Source organism: Leucoraja erinacea, chromosome 5, assembly GCF_028641065.1.
Source record: "Leucoraja erinacea ecotype New England chromosome 5, Leri_hhj_1, whole genome shotgun sequence".
Classification (NCBI taxonomy): Eukaryota; Metazoa; Chordata; class Chondrichthyes; order Rajiformes; family Rajidae; genus Leucoraja; species Leucoraja erinaceus.
In genome coordinates this window covers 60,498,343-60,518,454 of record NC_073381.1, presented here as the reverse complement: position 1 = coordinate 60,518,454, position 20,112 = coordinate 60,498,343, and the positions used below count along the sequence as shown (strand labels likewise).

Genomic DNA, 20,112 nt, shown 5'->3' with positions numbered 1-20,112 from the left:
TTTTTTCTCTTTGCTCTACCTGAATTTATTCATGTTTGGTATTATCAGATTTAATAGCATAGCATGCAAATAAAAAGCTTTTCACTGTGTCTCAGTACGTGACGATAATATACCAATGCCAAAAGTAAAAAGTACAATATTGTTGCCTTTTCTGGCATCAGCTACAAAGGAAACACAATCAAGATTTCCAACATTGAATGTTGGGTGGAAGGAATTGATTAGAATATTTTACTGTAGAGGTCCCTGAGAAATCATTGAACTTGACTAGCTGGTAGACTCTTGAGTCCAACTTCAGGAAAAGTCAACTCACATTTTCAGCAGACAAAATTCCTGTTCTATATAACATAGCCCAATAAGGAAACTACAGGCTCAAATGAACATTGGACATGAGATCACGACCACCCATTGTTACTATAACTTGCTTACATTACCTTTAAAGTATATTTTCACTTGTATCCTCGAGGGGGCGCTGTCCTGTGCATGGCTGCCCAGCCAGCAGCTGTCTGTCTCTTCATCTTTTTTTTATTTTATTTTAGTTAGTTAAGTGTTTTGTTTGGAGGTCTATAGACTTTTTTATGTGGGGGGTGAGGGGGGAAGGGGGAAACTATCCTTCAGGGTCCCTACCTGGTCGGAGAGGCAGCTTTTCTCTGGGCTGCAGCTTCGATCCATCCTCGCGGCCTACCAGCGGGCCTGGAGCGGCGTTTCCTGTCGGGGACCGCCCAGAACCTCGGCTTCGGCGGCGGCACAGCGCTGGAGTGCTATCGCGGAGCGGGCGATGCCTTGCCTGAGTCGCCGCGCTGGAGCTCCGGTGAGCTGAGACCGCCGGGTAAAACATCGCGGAGCTGCGGGACTGTGGAGCGACCAGCTGCGGGCGGCGGCGCTGAACTTTACACCAGGATCCTGGGATCTCTAGATGAGATCGCCAGTTGTGGAGCTCCAACCGGCGCGGCCTTGTTGGCTTCGGAAGCCGCGGCCTCCAGTGCGGAAGCGGCTGTTAGGAGGCCCAAGCCGCTAGGAGGACTCTCCCGACGCCAGAGCAACATCACCCAGCGAGAAAGGCCTGGAACATCGGGCCTCCGTAGAGGCAACTGTGGAGGCCTCAATGGGCCCGACTATGGGTGAACTGGGGTTGGGGACTGGACTTTGTGCCTTCCCTCATGGTGGGAGCCATTGTGGGGGGATGTTCTTTGTGTTTAACTCTTATTGGTGTTATGTCTGTATTCTTTTTTTGTGTGCTGCAAAATGGCAAAAAGCATTTCACTTCACTACACCTGGGTGTATGTGAATGTGAATAATAAAATACCTTTGACCTTTGGTATTCATCTTAAACATGGAAGCAAATGTTATCGGACAACCTTGAGTATTAAAATTTTAGATGGAGTGCATTGCAAGTAGCTGATGTGCCATTTCTGTTATATTGTATTTCTGTTAATTATTATAAATCATTTTGTGAAGTATAATGGCTTTCACAACTGGATTTGATTTCAAACAATAATAATGGAACCAGCAACATACAACAATGCACCTAAAGTTACCATCATGTGGATAGTATAAGGTTCTCACAGTGCCATCCCTAATTTTTGGGACAAAGACCGATCATTTATTTATTTGCCTCTGTCCTCCACAATTTGAGATTTGTAATAGAAAAAAATCACATGGTTAAAGTGCTCATTGTCAGATTTTAATAAAGGCCATTTTTATACATTTGGGGTTCACCATGTAGAAATTACAGCAGTGTTTAGCCATAGTCCCCCCCCCTCCCCCCCCATCCCCCCATTTCAGGGCTCCATAATGTTTGGGACAGAGCAATGGCATGTAATTGAAAGTAGTTATGTTTAAACTTTTGTTGCATATCCTTTGCCTCAATGACTGCTTTAAGTCTGTGATTCATGGACATCTCCAGTTGCTGGGTGTCTTCTCTGGTGATGCTCTGCCAGGCCTGTATTGCAGCTATCTTTAACTTATGCTTGTTTGGGAGGCTAGTCCCCTTCAGTTTTCTCTTCAGCATATAAAAGGCATGCCCAATTGGGTTCAGATCAGGTGATTGACTTGACTACTCAGGAATTGACCATTTTTTTAGCTTTGAAAAACTCATTTGTTGCTTTAGCAGCGTTTGGGACCATTGTCTTGCTGAAGAATGAACCGCCAGCCAATGTTTTGAGGTATTTGTTTGAACTTGAGCAGATAGGATGTGTCTATACACTTCAGAATTCATCATGCTACCATCAGCAGTTGTATCATCAATGAAGATAAGTGAGCCAGTACCTTCAGCAGCCATACATGCCCAGGCCATAACACCCCCACCACCGTGTTTCAGATGAGGTGGTATGCTTTGGATCTTGGGCAGTTCCTTCTCTCCTCCATACTTTGCTCTAGCCATCACTCTGATAGAAGTTAGTCTTCGTCTCATCTGGCCACAAGACCTTTTTTTTCAGAACTGTGGTTGCTCTTTTAAGTACTTCTTGGCAAACTGTAACCTGGTCATCCTATTTTTGTGGCTAACCAGTGGTTTGCATCTTGCAGTGTAGCCTCTGTATTTCTGTTCATGAAATCTTCTGCGGACAGTGGTCATTGACAAATACACACCTGACTCCTGAAGAGTGTTCCTGATCTGTCGGACAGGTGTGTGGGGATTTTTCTTTATTATAGAGAGAATTCTTGTCACCAGCTGTGGAGGTCTTCCTTGGCCTGCCAGTCCCTTTGCAATTAGTAAGCTCATCAGTGCTCTCTATCTTCTTAAAGATGTTCCAAACAGTTGATTTTGGTAAGCCTGTTTGGATGATGTCTCTGACTGTTTTATTCTTGTTCTCAGCCTCATAATGGCTTCTTTAGTCCTCAAGTTGATAAACAGCAATAAAAGTTTCCAAATGTGATGGAAAGACTGGAGGAAAGACTAGGTGCTGAGAGCTCTCTTATACCTGCATTAAGGAGGCATTTAAACACATCCGAGCAATTACAAACGCTTGTGAAGCCATGTGTCCCAAACATTATGGTGCCCTGAAATACACTCAGCTGTAATTTCTACATAGTGAAACCAAAATGTATAAAAATACCCTTTAATAAAATCTGACAATGTGCACTTTAACCACATGTGATATTTTTTATTACAAATCTCAAATTGTGGAGTACAGAGGCAAATAAATAATTGATGGGTCTTTGTCCCAAACATTATGGAGGGCATTGTATATTCCTTTCAGTGAGCAACAGCATTCCTCACTTTGACAAATACAATAAAACTGTACAAATAAATAACTCCAATGGTTCCTTATTTTGTCTTTGTGAATTTTTATGAACAAATCGTGTTTCACATCAGAGGAAAATGTTTCTTACAAAAGTATCTTGAAAGCAGATTTGCTATTATATTAATGTTACCATCTGCAATTTCTCCTCCATGCTCAAAAGTATTAATGTTTATGTTTTTTACATTACATCTCAGTTTACAGAATGTTAAACATATTCATAAACATCAATAATTTAGTCATCTCCCGTTAGGAAATAATAAAACTGGCAGAAAATTTAAGTTATCCCAGAACTCCATTTGACCATATGAACTGATAGCACAAATATAGTAAAATTATGATAAATGATCAATTAGCAATTGCACGTGTGGTTCGAAGTGACTTTGGCTGTGAATAGTTATTTAAGCATACATAACCTTTGAGAAAAATAGAAGAATTAAGTTACTTTGAACATTTCATCAAAGATTTTAACAAGAACACAATTGTTTTTTAGGATGAGATACTGTTAAAATAGCTAATGAATTACATTCTGCTGGCGGTTATGAAATGCAGATGCAAATGTTGACGAGGGAGGGAACCAATTGAAAAAATCCGATATCACAAACATGTTTCAGGTGTTATTACCTGCCATCCTATTAAAATCAAAAGGGAAGTTATTTCAAAGTAATTGTGAAAGATAGTTCATTCTGAATTTTCAGGATGAAAAACTTGACATTTACTGAGGAACTCATTGTTTTAGGTTTTTCTGGTAGTAAGACAGCACTGTGCAAAAGCCATCAGTCCTTCAAGCCCTGGTGATATTTGAATTAGTAAGGAGAAGGGTATAAACAGATACATATAGGTTGGTTGCATTACAGAATAAGAACCCATGCTCCAGACACCTATGCAATAGTTTTCCGAGTACACCATATCAATCAACATTGTTGTTTTGAGCCATTAACCAAACATGCAAAACACTTCTATTTCCAACAGAGCAAGAAGGCCTTACTTTATATCCAATTTCTTTGTAACTCGGTTAATCATTTGCATAATACAAAATAGTTTTAGCTTTGTATTTCAGATTTTATATTAAAACAACCCAGTTGTGGTTGTGCTTGAATTCAATTTGTTCATGCAGTGGTTAATCTTGCTTCAATCATGCAAAATAGAACCATTTTGGTTCAGTATTGTACTGCAATTTAACTAGCCTTTTGATCAATTTTGTGTTCGATGATTATAGGATGAACCTATATGGATGAACATATATGATTATAGGATGAATCTGTTAGGGCTGCACCACTGTAAACAGAATTCGGTCTCCATCTATAACTAGTTTTATTTTCATGTTCATTTCATTGTTCAAATAAGCCTTGGAAATGACAAAATAATGTCCGATGCCTATGTTACATAATATTTAAGTAGGTCTTTTGCATGTTTTGAGAAATAGAAATTCCTGAAAAACCTAAATATTGCGAGTGATTAAATGTGAGAATTTACAATTTAAGAAAGTAAGCCTTAAATTGCAGATGATCGAATATTCCTTATATAAATCCATAATCACAACCAGATAACTTAAAATTATCTTTCCAGGTCCCTTGTTTCCTTTTATGAGTTGTAAGAGATTCCATTTCTATTTTCACAATCCTGAGATAAATTACTTTTCCATTTACTTTTGCATTGTTAGGCTTTCTGCAAGGGTACAAAACCAAATGTTTAAACTATCATGGCATTGTTATCCATGTACAGACCTTCAAAAACGCAAAGCGGTGATAATATAGCATAAATATATTGGATTGTAAAACAACAGGTAAACACTTGTATTAGTGAATATAACAAAATAAACTGACAGTTATTTCACTTTGCTCTATCATTCAATTGACACAGCAAGAGCCCAGTGTTGAAAGAAAGGAGTGAGGCATAAGTGGTAAACAAAATTCACTGCTGGCACTTCAGTTTTATACAAAAATGTAAATTTGGACAGAAACTAATAGTTAAAAGAGTGCTTGAGCAAACTCGATAAAATAATTTGAGATGACAAGTTTCTAAGTGGAAAAGAGAACAGTCATTAATACTGTAAGATCAAACATAGATGGCAAACTTTTCAAAGGCTTTCTAGAAATTAGTACAACAATTTGTAGTTCAAGAAATTGATTTCCAATTGCATAGAACTAAAACCTATATTCCCATAAATGTATAACAAATATTATCTCACAAATTATGTGCATGCATGTTTCTACAGGTGATTTGAGATTAATCTTTCCCATTCGAGTCATATCATATTACGATTCAGAAGCAGCAATGAGTCAAAATGAAAACCAAAAAAATCAAAAATTGAAAATATTATTGAAGTAAATGTCCTCCCAAAAGCTTCAGCAGCTCAATCCAAATGGCTGTGTGCAACAATTAAACAATACATTCAATTGCAGACGTCACATTTACATCACCTTTGAAGCATGAAATGTGTTTGTGTGTGAGTGAGAGAAGAGAAAGAGAGGAGATACAGCAGAAAGAGAGGGGGGGGGGGGGGGGGGGGGCAGTGGCATGGGAAACCATAAAAATAAGCATTCACCATCAACAGTGAAACTTTATAAATAGAAAAATTCCAATAATGAGTATATATGTACAACTTAGAGCTACTTATACAAACATGGAAAAGTAACCATTAGTACTCCTTAAAACAAACATACACCATGAAAAGTGAAGCATTTGTCTTATAATATAAACTGTATGAATTCTATGAGTAAATATAGAAAATAAAACAGTAGCAAGTATTTCTCTTCCTGTGCTCAGAAAATGTTATTATTTTCAGTGTGCACTAATCTTGCGCACTAGCTTTTCTATAATCAAATGCTTGTCATTAACTGAACCCCATTCTTAAGCATGTTCACAGAAGTATGATATAGGTGGTCATGTGTTAAGAATATCTATTTGATACTGCAGCTGCACTGCATAAATGAGAAGGCTAGGATTTCTGAATATTTTAGTAATTTTGAATTAGGAAGTGACCTATGCACAGAGATCAATACACACTGTACTCTTTAAAAGGTGCAAAGCTATGTAACACATACCATGGTCATCGTAAATTTACTAGCCATTACATTTAACATCTTTGCAGAATAACTAAATAATTATAAATAGTGCATTTCGAAGCTGAATTGATTATACCTGTACATAGGAACTGTGCACTTACTTCAACAATGTAACTCAGGCTATCTTTAAATATTTATTACAGCTGTGTTTGGAAATGTTCTTTAAAAAAAATAATCTGCAAAAATGAGATGCAAGTATGCAACCTAGTAATCCATAACTCACTGGCTCATTAAATTTTACTAAAATACAGAAACACAAGGTATCACATTTTCACTATTGATATATATAAACTAATATTTCAATTTATATTTAGATTAGAGCAATGCAACAACATTCTTTATGAATATGACTGTGGGTCAGGTTACAGTTACATTGTACCATTAAGAGATTCCGTTTAACAGTTCTGCATGCTTCTAAAGGGATTATATTTTCAGATTAATTATGCATGAACAAATACAATGCCATAATTTTCACTAAACCTCAATGGTTTAATTTAGAAGCAAAAATCACGGGAAAACTGTGAGTGTAATTGTAAGGCTGAAAGTGTTTCTTGTGCAGATATTGGGTGCAAAAAAACAAAACTCCAAAGGGACAGTACAACCACAGGCAGTATTAACACACCCCAAAATATGCTCTTCAATTTTAAATTTAGATTAACACCTATGCATACGCAAGTTTCTTTTGAGTTTCAAAGTTGAAGTTTAGTGTAACTTTAAAATTGTATCTTCAAATGTACTTCTAATAGTTAATTATTGCAAAAATCAAAATATTTCCATCCATGCAGAACTGTTAATAAAGTAATTTTGTGGTTTCATTGAAATCCCTTAGCCCAGAACATAATCATGGTGATCCTTTTTGACATTATTTTCAGTATAGGTTTCTACAGTTGATCACATTCATACAACGTTCCTTCCGTATTACCAGTCAAGTGCAGAAAATTATGTCAGTGTTCAAGTAACAAAAGCCCAATTTAAGATGAAGATTCTGCGCAATCCTTTTGTTTGGGTGTTGCATCTTCTGAAGCTGTTTCACTATTTGTTCCTGCATCTCCGTTTAAAATGGCATCCAGAACTGGTTTCTGATCTGTGTTTTATCAAGAAAAATATTCAACATTAATATTGTATTCAAAAAAATCAAATGAGTGGTCATGTTGGCATGAAACATGCTTTATCAATTCTATGGACGTATTAGCAGGAAGAATTAATTACCAATTCAGAATTGCGAGGTGAAAGAAATGAAATATTCGCTCAATTGTTCAAACTGCTGATGGGAGAATGTAATATTTCACACAGAAAATAAGATCACAAATAAGTAAACACTCAGCAGTGAGTTGCAAAGCTCAGGCTGCAACCTGGCCAGTACACTGAGCACAGGTTATTATTGCAGACTGGCAATGGCTGTTCAACCTGTGGCTAGCCCTTCCAGATTCTAAGGGCTCTCTCAGCCACCCTTACAGAAAGACAGCAGTTTCTCTTAAAACAGTCTCAGATCCCGGATTTTAGTAAATAAACTAAGAAGAGCTGCAGATAAGGCTTTAAATAATAGAAGGATGGCTTCTGGTGAAGGGAATTATTATTTTTTTAAAGGCAAAGTTGAAAGCAATAATGAATTGTGCCACAATGACCAGTCAATCAAGAAAGGCTGTGTACACAAATTAAAAAAGTATATTCCTAATTGTTCAAAGCAGGGAAGGTTAGTGCAAAGTCAAAACTGAAGGTTTTTATCTGAATGTATGCAACATTCTTAACAAGGCAAGTATATGGTGCAACAATGGAATATATATAATCAAACAAAATTATACCACACTAAGGTACACAACAATGCTGGAGAAACTCAGCGGGTACAGCAGCATCTATGGAGCAAAGGAAATAGGCGACGTTTCGGGCCGAAACCCAATGGGGCTATGGACTAAGGACTAATTTATGGACAAAAAGCACTCTATATCAATAATTCAGATGATGGGATTAAGTGCAACATATCAAACCCTACGGTGTAGGCTGATAGAAAGTTCCACCAGGTGTAAAATGGTACAAGATAAACTGCTGGAACAACTCAGCAGACCAGACAGACTACATTTGTCTGTTTTCCCACACAGTTGCTGCCTGACTTGCTGAGTTCCTCCAGCAGTTGGTTTATTGCACAAGATTCCAGCATCTCCAATCTCTTGTGTCTACAGATGTAGAATGGTTAAGTGTACGACTTTGGACATAATAATTGGAAATAGAGAAACATGTGGACAAACCTAAGCAGAAGAAATAGAGGCACCAAGTATCTTTTAAAAAGTAAGAGTTTAAAAGTATAGGAAGGAACTGCAGCTGCTGGTTTAAACCAAAAATAGACGCAAAAAGCTGAAGTAACACAGCAGGTCAGATAGCACCTCTGGAGAAAAGGAATAGGTGACATTTCGGGTCGAGACCCTTCTTCAGACTAGTCCAACATTTTGTGCATATCTTCGAGAGTTTAAAAGTGTTGTTCTGGGAAAGTGCGTGAAGATGCACTGAGAATTAATAGATCCTTCAATCAATTAGGTTTGTTGGCTTTTAGTTCAATTCAATTAAACTAATTGAAATACCCAATGGGTTCATGCCATAGCTCAAGGAGCTGAGAGCACAATCGAATGCTGAGCAAGTGACACCTTTTAGGTAAACTCTTGACACTTAGCTTTTAGGATTAGAAAAAAAAACTTTATCAAAAAGAGATTAAAGGAGACTTCCATGTTCTTGGTCAATACATATTTATTTTCTAAACTCATAAAATTTGCTTCATTGCAGTTTGGATGTTAGAAACATAGAAACATAGAAATTAGGTGCAGGAGTAGGCCATTCGGCCCTTCGAGCCTGCACCGCCATTCAATATGATCATGGCTGATCATCCAACTCAGTATTCCGTACCTGCCTTCTCTCCATACCCCCTGATCCCCTTAGCCACAAGGGCCACATCTAACTCCCTCTTAAATATAGCCAATGAACTGGCCTCAACTACCCTCTGTGGCAGAGAGTTCCAGAGATTCACCACTCTCTGTTGCCTTTCTCTAAAATACAACAATGGATAGCCAATGAATCTTTTACCTGCCGGTTTGGCAACCCCACCCTCTGTGGCAGAGCTGCATTTCTGCTTTCCTCCAGATACAAACGATCACCACTCTCTGTTCATAATCCTTTCTCTAAAGTCAGGTGAGCAACAATGGATAAGACCACAAAATTGTGATTGCCAGTTGTTATCTTTTAAAACAATTCTGCTAGCGTTGATGTTGCATTAAAACATGCTGGATATTCATTTACTGCCAACAAAATTGCTGCATTTAAGACAATCTCACTAAGAAACTTCTATTCCAACTCATCAAGATACGTTCATATTTAATTTCTACTTTAGAACAAAACTGAACTCAAAAATAAACAGAAAAATAAAAATGTACAACTGCCCAAAAATTTATTATAGATCTGAACCATAATCCACATTTTCATCATCAGAGTCTATCTCTGGAGCAACATATACCACCTCAAACTCAATCTCTCCTCTCTTGAAAATAAACAAAATTGTGATCGTTTTAGTCCTTGTTGTAGTTGTTTAGCAATTGTTAAAACAATTCTATATCATGAGAAAAAAAAAGAACAAAAATTACAGTTGATGTTGAATTAAAATTGTAACATGCTGGAAATATTCAGTCTACTGAATAAAAAATTGTAGGTTTTATACTTTAAGACAATCTCACTAAGAAACATCTATTTTCTGAAAGAGTATTAAATTATGTTCACTCATATTTCGTTCATATTTAATTTCTATCTTTAGAACAAAACTGAACTCAAAAATAAACAGAAAAATAAAAATGTACAACTTCTATTTTGTAAAAAAATTTAATTATAGAAATACTGAACCACTGAATATTTTTATGCTCACAAAATTTAAACAGTTTAAATTTCTTTAAATATTCACTAAAACGTAACACATTTCTTTTATCACATTTATAAATATGAAGGGGCTAAATTTGAAAGTCACAAAAACAGGCAAAGGAATCACAGTTTGTTATAACCAGTCAACCTTGGGCTGCCTACTAATTTTATGGATCATCGTTTGCAGTTAGAGAAGATTTGATATTTGAATACAATTTCCTCACTCACCTACGAAACAAACTCTGAATCTGGATTCACACCAACATTACTGGATGCTCCACACTTACAGACCAAACACTTGATTGAAGTTACAAGCCCACATCTCTTGACACATAAACTTTGCCTGCCATTTCCAACAGGCATTCCATCTGAATGTGTCCCAAATATAATACTCCACCCCGGGACATTCCCTTTTGAACTGTTCTTAAAATGGCAAGGACAATAACTCAAAACAGCCCCAGCTATAAAAGCAATTATGTGACAGGGAACACGCCACAACAGACTAAACTGAAGTAGCGACAGGGATGGAGGGTTGGGTGTCACATGCGTGCCAATGGTAGCTTACTGAATTTTACCGTGGATGTTTCGTTAGCTTTAGAAATGTTTGAATGCTGCACTGACTGGCTGACATTTTAAATTTCGTTGTACATGGCCCATGTTACAATGACAATAAAGAAACTATTCTATTCTATATTCTACATTCAAGTATTGTCTGATAAGTGGCCAGTAAAGTTCACATAATAAAACAAGCATCATGGGTGGATAATTAAAACTTCTTTTGTGAGAAGTAACAATCTGTGCAACTGAAGTGCTGGGTAATGATTATCTCTAGCAAGGTAGGCTGATAGCAAGGTAGCAATTGGCTGGCTTTTTAGAAACAATTCCTCTTCCATGAAGGGAAATTAAAGCAACCACAAAATTTAGTTGGAATAAAAGTAGAAAATTGAAAATATGCTATAAGCAAATTGAAACGGTGAAGAAATAAGATACATTTACATTTCAATATATAGAATAAATTCAAACTCAAAATGTCAACATGCATAAGCATTGTTTTGATGACCATGTATACACATCTATACCACATTGGTCTATTTGATTACCTGCTGGGAGAGGATTGTAACAGCTTCTTTGTGCTTTGCATCTCTTAAATTTATTCCATTAACAGCTAGTATGGCATCTCCAACATGAAGGCCACCACATCGTTCAGCAGGCTGGCCTGGATGGATTTCTGATATTAAAATTGGGACTCCATGCTCCTTGCCACCCTATATTACAATTCAGTAATTCATTTTTAGTTAGCATCTAGAATTGTTAATGTCTAAACATGTTACTCAAGAATATGTTTTGAAATTGTGTCAGTTATAAACACTTTATCATATATCACCTATAAATAATGTGTTTTAATGTTTTTCTGTATTTTTTTAGAACAGCCAGACCATTAATCTGCCATATAAAATTATCACAGTGCAACAATTAGATACCACTTAAAAAAAGACAAAACATTTCCACCACAATCCAGCAATATTATGAAGTGAGTTTTAAGACTCTTTAATAGTTGTTTTATTATCAGAATGGCATCTCTTCAAACATAATATTGTGAATCTCCTAGATTGTAGATGTGACCGGCCTTAGAAGAATTATGCACCGTTCTGGTCGCTACATTATAGGAAGGGTATGTTGTGTTGGGAGAGAGTGCAGAAGAAATTCACCTGGATTTGATATAGGGAGAGGTTGAGTTTCTTTTGCCCGGATTGATAAAAGCTGGAAGGTGACCTATAAGGTGACTTATATGGAGGCATATAAAATAATAAGAGGCATAGATAGATAGAATCTACTTGCAAGGGAAACGGTGACAAAATTGAGAAGGCACCAACCGGTTTGAGGAGAGAAGGAGTTTAGTAAGGGATTTGAAGGGAAAGGTTTTTTTTTTTGGGTTTTTTTTACACAAAGAGTTTTTGGTATTGGTACAAAGAGTTCCAATGTAAAGCACTTTGGTCACCGAGAGTTGTTTTTTAAATGTGCTATAGAAATAAAAGTGACTTGACTTGACTTGGTATCTGGAACTGGTTGCCAGAGGAGGTGATGAAGTCAGACACAATCACCACATTTAAGACACATTTAGACAGGTACTTAAATTTATCAGACATAGAAATATATGAACCTAATATGGATTAGTGCAGATTGGCAAAAGGTGAGCACTCGCATAGTGATCTGAAGGGCCAATTTCTGTGCTGTACAACTCTATTACTCCGCAACTAGATCGTCTTCATTTGGGAAATGGAATGATGTTGCAGGTTCTCTATTAACTTGCACAAACAAATCTCAATGCATACATATTTTTGTAAATATTACCAAAGCTTCGAGAATTTGTCCATAGCAGCGATTTATCTACACTTGGGATCAGAGAATCCGTACAATATTTTCCAATCTGTATGTATAAGGTACTCGACAAAATGCCATTTACTCCAACTAAACTCGTTTAACTCTTCACTACAACCTTTGGCTCTTGGCTGATATTAGAATTGGGACTCCATGCCTAGTTTCTATTTTGAAGTGCAAAACCTCTAGCATCCTTCACTATTCAACAATCTTCGCAAGTTTCACATTCTTCCTGGAGTCACCGCGGAGCGGGCAATGCCTACCTGGGTCGCCTTTTGGAGCTCCGGAGCGTTGGGCCGCTGCTCCAACATCGTGGAGCTCTGGTGCGGAGAGCTTCCAACGCGGGCGGCGCTGAACAACATCGTGGAGTCCTGGGGCGCCTTGCAGAGGGTCTACAGCAGCAGTCTCCACTCAGCGCGGCCTGCGGACTTTGGAAGCAGCCGACTCCGGTAGGAGGGGGCCGACTCTGGTGTCCACGCCGCTGAGGACGTCCCGCAGCCCCGGCGTCGGACTTGTATCACCCCGGCAAGCGGTCCTGGACATCGGGCCGCCCGTAGCTGCAACTGCGGAGGGCTTGGGGAGGCCCTGACCACGAGGAACAGTGGAGGAAGAGACTGACTTTGGTGCCTTCCCACACAGTGGGAAACTTTGATTCTGCTGTGTGGGGATGTTTTATGTTAAATTCTATAGTGTGTGTTCTTTATACCCTTTCTGGCTTAATCCCTCCCTTCACCACCTCCAGTTTAAATTCCAGTTGGAATATTTTGAAGGACCCAAGAACCAAGAACCAAGTAAAGCCTAAGAATTTTGACTTTGTGGGCATCGCCTCTTATAAAGTTTAAATAACTTTCCTCATCAACTTAGACGTAGCTCAAGCTGTGGACAATAAAATTTAGGATAAATATGAGGTTTATCCATTAACAGATCCATGGATAGTCTTTCACAAACCTTCAGCCTATGATACTTCGTCAAGATACAATAGTTATACCGGAAATAGAAACCAAATTACCTGCGTCATATAACTTAGATTTCCAGGATTTGAGGCGAAAGGTGATAATTGGACACTAAAGTTATAGGCAATTAACTTTACACCTTACAACAATTAATGCTAGTCACCTCTATAAGAATTAAAAAGAATATATTAACATTAAACTAAATTCTGAGCGTTATATGGTACAACTCACACAGCCTGCAAATAGTTAAAGATCAGGATATGCCACATCATTTTTCATTCATTGAAATTAAATAAAATTAATCATTATCACAAATATAAAAAAAGAAGCTTCTATACTGAGCTGTAATGGAAACATAAATCCCCTCTAGATCCATGTCAATGTTTACATTACTACAACCAAATATACCCAAATAAGTGTTAAGGTAGACTCACTGTAATTGATATACCAAGTCCTTCATGATCCTCTTTAACCAAGAGTACCTTCCGAATTGGTCCAACCCCTTGGGTCTTCCGAATGATGTCTGGATCCTATTTCAGGAAGAAACAAAAGATCAATAAGTTGCGAATGTGAAAAGAAAAATCTTCATGGTTTTAAAATCTTATAAAGTTGTGCAATTGATAAAATAATCTTATTTCTTATTTTGTAAATTAATATTCCTATCCTTGTTTAACATGTGATGTGCTCAAATTAGCAAAAAAATGTTTTAAGGCAACAACATAGATAATTCTCTAATTGTCAGTTAATGGAACTTTAAGCATTAGAAAGTAAAACAGAGTTAATCAGTCAGAACAAAGATCCTTCATTAGTACTCTGGTGAAGGGTCTTCAACCTGAAATGCATGAACTCCCTGGTTACAGGCATTGCATACAACATTGCATAATCCTCTGACATTTTCACTACTTCCAACGTGTTCCCACCACTAGTCACATCTTCTAATCTCCACCCCTTTCCGCCTTCCGCAAAGACCATTCCCTCCACAACTTCCTGGTTATATCATCCCTTCCTACCCAAAACACCCCCTCCCTGGATACCTTCCCCAGCAACCGCAGGAGATGCAACATCTGTCCCAATACTTCCTCCCTCGACTCTGTCCAGGAACCCCGACAGTCCTTTCAGTTTAGGAAGAGGTTCACTGGCACCTCCCTCCAACCTCATCTACTGTATCCGTTGTTCAAGATGTGGACCCTTGTACATCGACGAAACCAAACGTAAACTGGGCGATAATTTCGCTGAACACCTTCACTCAGTCTGCTCGGATATACCAGATCTCCCGGTTGCCAAACACTTTAATTCCCCTTCCCATTCCCATACTGACCTTTCTGTACTAGGCCACCTCCATTGTCAGAGTGAGGCTAAATGCAAATTAGAGGTACTGTATCTCATATTTTGCTTGGGCAGCTTACAACTCATTGGTATGAATATTGACTTCTCTAACTTCAAGTAACCTCTGCATTCCCTCTCTCTCCATCCCTCCCCCACCCAAGTCGCACCAGCTTCAAAGTCGTCTTGTTGAGTCACATTGTCTGCACTCGTTCCCACCGAGCAAACAACTAACCATGGACTGTTCCCTTTATCATTGTTACTTTTTTTGCATATCTTTCATTCAGTTGTTCTATATCTCTCTACATCACCGTCTATATCTCTCGTTTCCCTTTCCCCTGACTCTCAGTCTAAAGAAGGGCCTCAACCCGAAATGTCACCTATTCCTTTTCTTCAGAGATGCTGTCTGACCTGCTGAGTTACTCCAGCATTTTGTGTCTATCTTCGGTTTAAACCAGTATCTGCAGTTTCTTTCTACACATGCTTGAACTGTTTCCATCTCTTTATGTTTTTATTTCTAATTTCCAGTATTTGCAGTGTTTTCGATTTTTATTACGAACAAAGGGTTCCTGTCAAATCTAATTTTGTTTCAATGCCAAAGATGACTTAAAATCTCACATTTTTATAGTATCACTAAAATGAATGCTTTGATTTTGTAAAAAGTTAAAAGTATGCACAACCATGATCCAAATTTCAGAACTCAAATTATTCAAATATTCCAGCAATGATACGAGTTCACAGAGGATCATTTATGTACGGCACTTTTTACTAATGTAACCTTCTTAAAATTCCACGTGGCTAAGCTAAGTTATGAATGTTTCCTCCAGGGTTTGTTAGAAATTCTTGGTGAGTAGTCATGAGTACAAGCCTGGATTTGCAGCCTAAAGCTGTAATCATTCAATTCCTGATTACATCTAAAGTATGTGTGTAGTATAATGCTTAATATATGTTGTAAAATTGCAGTTGGTCAATTTGAAATCAGTGAATTAAATGCCCATTATATATGATTGAAATTAAGTTTCTTCCATTCGTACCTGTGCTCCCCTCCATTCTCTATCAATCATTACTTGTCATTTAATCTCACCGATCATCAATTTTAACATACTTTCCTTTTGTTCTCTATCATCCTTTCCTTTCTCTGAATCTCATAATCTATTTTTTCCCCATTTTTGATGAAATATCATTAACATTATAACTGGTCTTTTGCTCAGGGTTTCAATATCAAATATTACACAGCAGAGGTTTAAGGTGAGTGGGGGTGATTTTAAGGAGGTTTGTGAAGCCAGCTTTTTTACCCAGAGAGTGTTAGGTTCCTGACACATGCTACCTAAGGGGTGATGGAAGCAGACCTGATAGTGACATGTTGAGGCATTTACACAGGCGCATGAACAGAAAAAGAATGGACGGATATTGATTATGGCAGATAGGATTTGTTTAATTTATCACGTTCAGCACACACACATCATTTGCCAAAGACTGTTTGCAATTTATGTTCAATGATATAGTACTTTTTTTTTAGAATTTCCAACATGACCTGTTTATATAACATTATGTATGTGCCAGTTGAGTGTAAATTTGAACATATATTATTTTCTGCTAAGTTTGCTGTGATTTCAGCGGCCTTGAGCCATCTTATGAAATTTACAAAACAGCATCAGTATAAAATGAATTGAAATGGGAAAATTAGTCAAGATCTTACACTATTTCCTATATGTTCACAGCAGCTGTCATCCATCATATGCAAAAACAACAAACAATTAAAATCTTTGAAGTACCATTGGGAATGCTGGCAGATCAATGCTGGCATCATTTGAAAACACTTCTAGAGACATTTGCAAGATCATGAACTGAAATAATACTTCAACCTAGAGACTTGTTTCAATCTTGAGCTCTGGACCTCTTATTGAGTAATTCTAGAATAATTTCATCACTTGGAAGGTTCTTACTAAAATAAACTAATATGAAAATAAACATTATCTTTAGTTAGAAGAGTGAAATTTGAAATTTTGTGTACATGTCCAGGTGGTGTGGGCAGCGGTCGTTTAGGGTCGTTGCGTCCTCGACATGCCCTAATAACAGTTTTATGTCTGTGAAGATGTATTTCTGCTTCAAGTTGGTTCCAGAGTTTATCATGAGCAGGTCCTTTCATATCCCGACCCAAAAGCTGGATTTGTTGAACCCTGCATAAAACATATTAATTAACAAAAAACAACGATTAAAAAAAAACAAAAAACAAATGCTGCCCCCTACATGAAATACTTAAATCAGATTCAAAATCTTTTACAGCAGAACAATTTCATTGATCCTATTCCTGCTCTGTTATCTCCCTGTGACTTATTCTCTGACAAATCCTGATCCTCACCTACAAAGCCCTCCACCATCTGCCCCCCCCATATCTCACTGACCTCCTCTCCCCCTACCAACCCTCACGGTCCCTCAGATCCACATCAGCCGGTCTCCTCTCCATCCACAAATCCAACCTCCGCAGTTTTGGGGACAGAGCCTTCTCCAGGGCAGCTCCCAGGCTCTGGAACTCCCTCCCCCAACTGATCCGCAATTCCGTGTCCCTCACCATCTTCCAGTCCCGCCTCAAGACCCATCTCTTCACCTCTGCCTATCCTTAGCCCCACGTCCCCCTCCCTTTTCATCCGTGCTTGAATTGCCTCATGTTGTGTTTTGAATTGAATTCTGTCTTTAATTTGTGTACTAGTCATGTCTCTACTATTTATTTAATTCCGCTTACATGTTTTTCCTCTACTTGCTAAATTTTTGTAAGGTGTCCTTGAGACTCTTGAAAGGCGCCCATAAATAAAATTTATTATTATTATTATTATTATTATTATTATTATTATTATTATATTTATTAGGTGAAAGAATAATTTACAATTGTTAATTAAACGACCAGTACATCTTTTGGACGTTGGACAAAACAAGAAGAGCTGGAAGAATCCCATGCACTTACAGACATTGCCGAAGGGTCCTGAGCTGCAAGGCAACACTATTACCTGCTATGTCATTGTGCTCCCCATGCCATAGCAGAAATAGTGAAAGAGTGAAATTCTAAACGTTTAAAAGTGAACTATTCAACAGAAAAGTTCTTATTTTTCCCATTATAAGCAAATTATTATAGATTTTTTCAAATGTTCTGTTAAGTTGCCCCATGTCTAACATTCACTATAAACTCTGAAATTTACCAGATGGATCAATGTAGAATTGTAATTATGGTAATTGCGTTAAACTGAAATTCTTAGGTTTATCCAGTGTCGAAATTTTGGCAGTGCTTTTATATTGCTGGAAACATTGCAAGAATCGTTAATTATGACCCATTGCTTACCTGCCTGCTAGCTCTTTATCCAGATACTTAGCTGCTAGCCTCGCACCATATACTTCAGCTTGTAGAACTGCTATATGTCGTCGCAGGGCTTCATTCTCTTTTCTCAGTAGTTTTACATCAGCTTCCAATTTAGCTTCCTTCACTTTTTCTTTTTTATTGGCTTCTAATTCTTTCTCCTTCCAGAAAAAAAAAAACACATTGTTTACGGATACATGTAATTTGTCTCATAAAAACAAAAGTCCCATACAGTGATAAGCAATTCCAAGCCCACAATGTCCCAACACCAAACAATATCAAGGCAAAAATTTGAAGAAGGATTGGAATAACGGGTGCAATATGGTGAGAGAGCCCCAGTACTAACAGCAGTGTACTGTTTGAATGATTCAAAGAATAAGAAAGATGGTATCTCAAGAAACTACCACATCATAATATTTACATAATGTTTACCTATTACCATATTCTGTTGTGCTACAGCAAGTAAGAATGTCATTGTCCCATCCTGCACATATGACAATAAAACACTTGACTCTTGACTAATGCAAGACATGGTTTCAAACTTGAAAACATAATATAGCAAAAGAAAGCAAGGGACAAGGAAATGTTATTTCATCTATCTTCCCTGTAATGCAATAAGAAGCTTTTTAATATTTAACTTGCAGATACAAATAATATATTTTAAATTAAAGCAAGGGTAGATAAAATATATACTTTAATTTGCTTCACGGTGCAATACTCCTAATGGCTCAAAGTTTATTTACTATAATGATCCAGTACATGAAGTTCTTAAAACAAAAAAAATATTCATAATACTTGGAAATATTTAATGATTGACTTTGTTCTGAGAAATTACAAAAATTATAAAATATATAGACATTGTTGTGCAACTTTCTAGATGCCTGCTTTGTAAAATCCAGAGCTATGCTTTCCTAATAGACATGTTGTATCTTGATTAAAACGTCCTGTAAAAATAACACAATACTAAAAAAAACACCAACGTAAAATACTCAACAACTTAAAAATTATAGAAACAGTGAACTAACTTACATTGAACTAATGTTGTTGAGGCCTAGTTTATTAACCAAAGGAAACACTATTCACTAACAGACAATCCTCCACTGCAGTTGTAAAATAATTCCAGCGTGATTTATACTGAAGTGCAAAGCTAATGGAAGGCAGCAACATTTGCCACAAATTCCACAAAACAAAACCACACTAGTGTACTCACTTACCATCTCATCCACTGAAAGGACAGACTTGGGACAGGAAAGAAAAGGTTAGGAAGTTAGCAGCCATTTAAATACAGAAAATAGTTAAGAAAGATTCATTCATTGTAAAAAAATTAAAGTCAATGAATTTTGGCAACAGCACCATTCATATATTAATGGCTATCTCACTGTACAGCGTAGCTATTTCAGTGAAAGGAACAGAATTTTAGATTAAAACAATCCATATATCTAAAAAGGTGCATATGGGCAACCAATGTGTGTACAGTACATGAGCATAACCAGTGGGATTCCACAAAGGTCAGTACCGAATCCTAAATGGAAGGCACATGACAAATAAGTTTCTGGTCGTTAGAAACATTTGTTATGTGGTTGTCAGTGAAGAGGGAAGCATAATACTGTACCAAGAAATAGATGGTCTGGTCAGTTCAGTAAATTAAATTACAATCTGGGAAGAATACAGAAATGCATTTGGGGAGGTACAACAATAAAATAAATTAGAAAAAAAGGAAAAGTAACAAGTTATGTGGAAGATCAATCAGACCTTGAAACATACACCCACAGGTCCTCAAAGACGAACGGAGAGATTGATAGTTAAAAAGATGTATGGGATGCTGAACCACAGAACATAACAGGAAAGTTACATAAAAACTCTAGTCAACAATAGTTAAACCACAATTTCAGTATAGCATATAGTCTACT

General features: G+C 37.3%; 1 protein-coding gene across 1 annotated transcript in view; it reads right to left on the bottom strand.

Moving 5' to 3' along the window:
* Nucleotides 1-3,270: 3,270 nt before the first annotated feature.
* gopc (golgi-associated PDZ and coiled-coil motif containing) overlaps nucleotides 3,271-20,112 on the bottom strand; it is a 30,639-nt gene continuing 13,797 nt past the window's right edge. Inside the window, 8 exon segments of the mRNA XM_055635761.1 lie at nucleotides 3,271-7,393; nucleotides 7,736-7,743; nucleotides 9,377-9,449; nucleotides 9,727-9,827; nucleotides 11,299-11,463; nucleotides 13,965-14,060; nucleotides 16,868-17,033; nucleotides 18,188-18,363. Coding sequence (XP_055491736.1) covers nucleotides 7,279-7,393; nucleotides 7,736-7,743; nucleotides 9,377-9,449; nucleotides 9,727-9,827; nucleotides 11,299-11,463; nucleotides 13,965-14,060; nucleotides 16,868-17,033; nucleotides 18,188-18,363 — 900 coding nt within the window. The 3' untranslated portion in view covers nucleotides 3,271-7,278.